This window comes from Psammomys obesus, unplaced genomic scaffold, assembly GCF_907164565.1.
Source record: "Psammomys obesus unplaced genomic scaffold, mPsaObe1.curated_primary_1811, whole genome shotgun sequence".
NCBI lineage: Eukaryota > Metazoa > Chordata > Mammalia > Rodentia > Muridae > Psammomys > Psammomys obesus.
The window spans coordinates 41,857,201-41,861,803 of NW_026592118.1; the positions used below are offsets into that span (position 1 = coordinate 41,857,201).

Here is a 4,603-nt window from a genome sequence, read left to right on the forward strand (position 1 = left end):
TGTGTGTGTGTGTGTGTGTGTGTGTGTGTGTGTGTGTGTGTGTGTGTATGTGTGAGTGTGTAGAGCTTGCCTTTTCATTTATCGTCAGTACCTACACTTAGGAAATTCTGAATAGCTGACTTTTTTCTCTTATTTCTCATTTGCTTGGAGCTCACCTTAGACTTCCTCTCAGGAACATGATATTAAATAATTATATGTATTAATACATTATATAACCTAAAATGTTGCTAACTTTCGCTACAGAAGGATGTCATGATGTTCAGTTTTTGTAGGATGCATGGTCTTGTTTTTTAAGAACTAAATATTATCCATGAGGGGAGGGATATTTTTTTCTCTGCTTCAAACACTGGAACAGCATCGCAGATACCCAAAACTATGTGCTTAGTCAAGGTTTAAACAAATGAAACTGCTTTACTCGGCTTTTTCTTATTGTATCTCTATGTTTACAAACATATATCTCCATATTTATATACATATTATTGTATCTCCATATTTATATACATATTATTGTATCTATCTCCATATTTTTGTAATCAGTGGACAGACGTATATGTATCTTTAAGAGAAACAGTTTTGAAAAAGAATATATAATCATTTAATTTTACAATATACCATTGTTTCTTCTAGAAGAGTTACTTTCTTGGTAAAGAAAACCATTGCCTTTAACTAATATTAAAATGAGAGGTCTTTATCTCACATAACAGGAAAAAAAATGGCTGTGCATCTTTGGAGATTACTTTATTCACCATGTTAATTTTTGTAGAGATTTTAATATTTTTTTTTAAAAGTGACAGAGAAAACATTTTTAGACCTGAAGAAGTGTCTTCAATCTCAATGGGGCGCTTCTGAGCTAAAGATAACTGGAAACAGCAGTGAGAGGGGCAGGGCTTAGCTTGTCTCCATGTGCTCACCACGCTTTCATTGGCCACCCGTGAGGCTCACAGGGTCCTCTGGCCAGAGAGCCTTGCAATGGCATTAGCTACCTCACATCCTGTGTTCAAATAAAAGAAGTAAGAGGGATGCAAGGCAGTAGCTTTTGGAGCTGTGTGAGGTTTACAGTCACAGGAAATGCACTGCCAGGCACACTGATGGAGGCTTATGGTCTCCTTGAAAAGGCCCTCCATAGCTTTGAGGTTTTGAATAACCAGGGTTCTACTGGTATTGCCCTCAGCTGCAGGTGTGGCTGGCAGAGTCAGTCTTTAACCGTCTTCTCCTTGCTTTATTCCTGAGCAGGTGTGCCAAGGCTGCCACAATGCCATCGACCCAGAAGTGCAGAGAGTGACGTACAATAGCTTCAGCTGGCACGCGTCCACAGAGTGCTTCCTGTGTTCCTGCTGCAGCAAGTGTCTGATCGGGCAGAAGTTCATGCCCGTGGAAGGGATGGTTTTCTGTTCGGTGGAGTGTAAGAAGATGATGTCCTGAGAGGAGAGCCCTGAGCAGTATTGAGCCGTAGCTGTCCAGAGTGGCCTGCATTTCATGATAAAATGCAATTTGAAAAAAAATAATAATAAAAGGAAAAAAAAAGCTATATAGCAAACCAGAATATCTTGTCCAATATTTTCCTTTTTTTAAACCTTAAAATTTTTGTCTGTCTTATTTTTAAATGATCGCTTTAAGCATGTGATTAAAAAAATAAATAAAACAGTAAAGAATTGTAGCTTTAATTTCCACACATTAAATTTTTTAATTGGAAGCTTGAATTTAATCAGTCTTTATAACTGCATATTCCTAGTGCCAAATAATATATATATAGTCACTTAAAAATTACTGTCTTAGGAGCGATGAATATTTTGGCTTCTATGCTTCGATTTACATAGACAATGTAAAGGAAATTAGATGTTGCCTGATATGACACTGCGCCCTTAGCCTGTCTCACTGATGTGTGATGACATGCTGACGCTCAGAAGTTCCTTCTGGCAGACAGGTGGTGCATGTGGGTGTTCCCACGCCTAAGCCTTTGCATCCCCTTGCTGAGGCAGAGGGTCCTCTTTCTCACTGCATTCCACTGTTTACTCACCTCTCAGTGCTCTCGTTTGCCATTTTGTGACCTCCATCTGCGGCCTTGAATATTTTATATGTATGTGGTTGGAACAATACGTGCACTTTGCTCTTAGAGATTTTTTTTTTTTTGGTCCAGAACATAAACGTAGGCTATTCATTTAGTTTGAAATCCAAAGAATATGTATAGGTTTTATATGCTGAGAATTATCACTTGTGCTGATGGCACTTTCCTGACATTCTTTGACTCAGTTTTGTGCATGATTTTCAGTCTTACCTGATGGATATTCTCCTGTGCTACCTCTAAGCTTGCTGTAGACACACAGACTGTCAGACTGTCTTCTTTGCTTGTGTACTCCCATCATTGGGTGTTTTGAATGTTTTTCCTTTGTATGCTTTTATACATAACTATGCACTATTAATATTAAATGGAATGACTGTTATATGTAACTCAAAATAAAGTCTCTTTCACTTTAATAATTGTCCTTTTCTTTTTTAATTTATTATAATAAATTATTTAATTTATTCACTTTGTATCCCAGCTGTAGCACCCTCCCTCGTCCCCTCCCAATCCTGCCTGCCCTCTCTCTTCTCCCATGTCCCTCTCCCAGTTCACTGATAGGGGAGGTCCTCCTCCACTTCCATCTGACCCTAGTCTATCAGGTCGCATCAGGACTGGCTGCATTGTCCTCCTCTGTGGCCTGGTAAGGCTGCTCCCCACTCAGGTGGAGGTGATCAAAGAGCCAGCCACTGAGCTCATGTCAGAGACAGTCTCTGTTCCCATTACTAGGGGACCTACTTGGATGCTGAACTGCCATAGGCTACATCTGTGCAGGGGTTATAGGTTATATCCATGTGTGGTTCTTGGTTGGAGTATCAGTCTCAGAAACAACCGCTGGGCCCAGATTTCTTGGTTCTGTTGCTCTCCTTGTGGAGCTCCTGTCCTCTCCAGGTCTTTCTATCTCCCCCTTCTTTCATAAGATTCCCTGCCCTCTGCGCAAAGTTTGGCTGTGAGTCTCAGCATCTTCTTAAGTATCCTGCTGGGTAGAGTCTTTCAGAGGCCCTCTCCTGTCCTGTTCCCTGTTTTCTTTCTCTTCCGCTGTCCATCCTGTTAGCCTTTCTGAGTGAGGATTGATCATCTTACCCATGCTCCTCCTCCTTGCTTAGCTTCTTTAGGTGTACAGATTTTAGTATGTTTATCCTATATTATGTCTAATATCCACTGATAAGTGAGTATCCTTTTTGTTGGGTGAAAAAAAAAAAAAAAACTTCTGCAGTTAAGAATCTAGTACAGCAGGGGGCACTGTCTCCAAGAGTGAAAATAACCCTGACACAAGTAAAGGCTGCTTCTGACAGGACACACAAATTGGGTTTCTCGTTGCAGAGTGAGTTTCCTGAAGCTTTAAACCAGGACTTTTTAGTAACACTTAGGCCATGCAGGAGATTCTATAAAAGGTGTCATTATTTTAGTTAAACTTTTGAGTCAAGTATTGCATTTTTAGTTGCTTTGAGAGAAAGTTTTTGTTTGTTTGTTTTGTTTTTGAGATGAGGCGACATCTCACTCAGACCTAGCCTACCTTAAACAATCGATGCTCCTGCAGCAGCCTCCCAAGTGTTAAGATTTCAAGTGTGTCCCATGGTGCCTCGCTATAAATACGATCTTATAGAATTTCCTAGGGATTTTTTTTCTGCATTCTAGCTTATTAGCAGACTCTGTGTGTGTGTGTGTGTGTGTGTGTGTGTGTGTGTGTGTGTGTGTGTTTTCTTTAATCTGAAACTAGTTGTGTTGTATTGTTTTGTTTGGGGATAGGGTCTCTTGTATCTTAGGATGACACTCAGAATCACCATGTAGCCAAAGATGGCCTTGAACTTCTGATCTTCTTGCCTTTCCCCACAGGCTAAGAACACAGCAGTTCTTAGCCCTGTGAAACACACACAGCGGTTTCCAAATGCCCTGTTTGTGCTGTGCTGTTGATCAAACTCAGAGTTTTGCTGGGCAAACACATCCTGGCCCCCTGAGTAGAAAGTATTTCTGTCTTAGTAGTTTTCACTTTTCTGACACACACTCAGGATGGTTGGGTTTGGACTTTTGTTTGTTATTAACTTTTTTGTTTTACTTTATTCTGTCTTCAGTTACTGTTGAATAATGTTCTGTGTGTTACAAGCATGCATGCATGCGAGCGCACGAGTAGATACATAAGTACTTGACAAGCACACTGCATTCGCTCTGCATTCGGCCTTCAGTGGAGAAAAGTACCTTTTGGAGTTTGAGCACATAGAAGAGTGTGGACAGTAATAAATCCCATTCTGCATACAATATCCTGGTGACATAAGTCTTTGCCTACAAACCTCACTTTTATCTTGGCCTTGGTTTGCCTTAAATAGTAAGAGATATTTTCTGGTCCATTTTGACTATAAAATTTCATATGCTTCCCAGACATTATCAAAGTGAGAGTAAAGTGGAATGGAGCTCCCTTCACACTACCACAGCCGACTCCGTCCAAGTCTGCTGGGCTGTCCCTATGCCTCCGGCTAAGACACAATAAGGCTGGCACTAAATATGTCATTCAGTGAGAGAATGATCACAAGGATCCCTCACAACAAA

At 40.5% G+C, this 4,603-nt stretch overlaps 1 protein-coding gene across 1 annotated transcript in view; it reads left to right on the forward strand.

The window, feature by feature from the left end:
- Tes (testin LIM domain protein) overlaps positions 1–2,478 on the forward strand; it is a 37,072-nt gene extending 34,594 nt beyond the window's left edge. The window contains exon 7 of the mRNA XM_055613001.1: positions 1,234–2,478. Within this exon, the coding sequence (XP_055468976.1) occupies positions 1,234–1,422 (189 nt within the window). The 3' untranslated portion in view covers positions 1,423–2,478. The remainder of the gene's footprint in view (positions 1–1,233) is intronic.
- Positions 2,479–4,603: the final 2,125 nt, after the last annotated feature.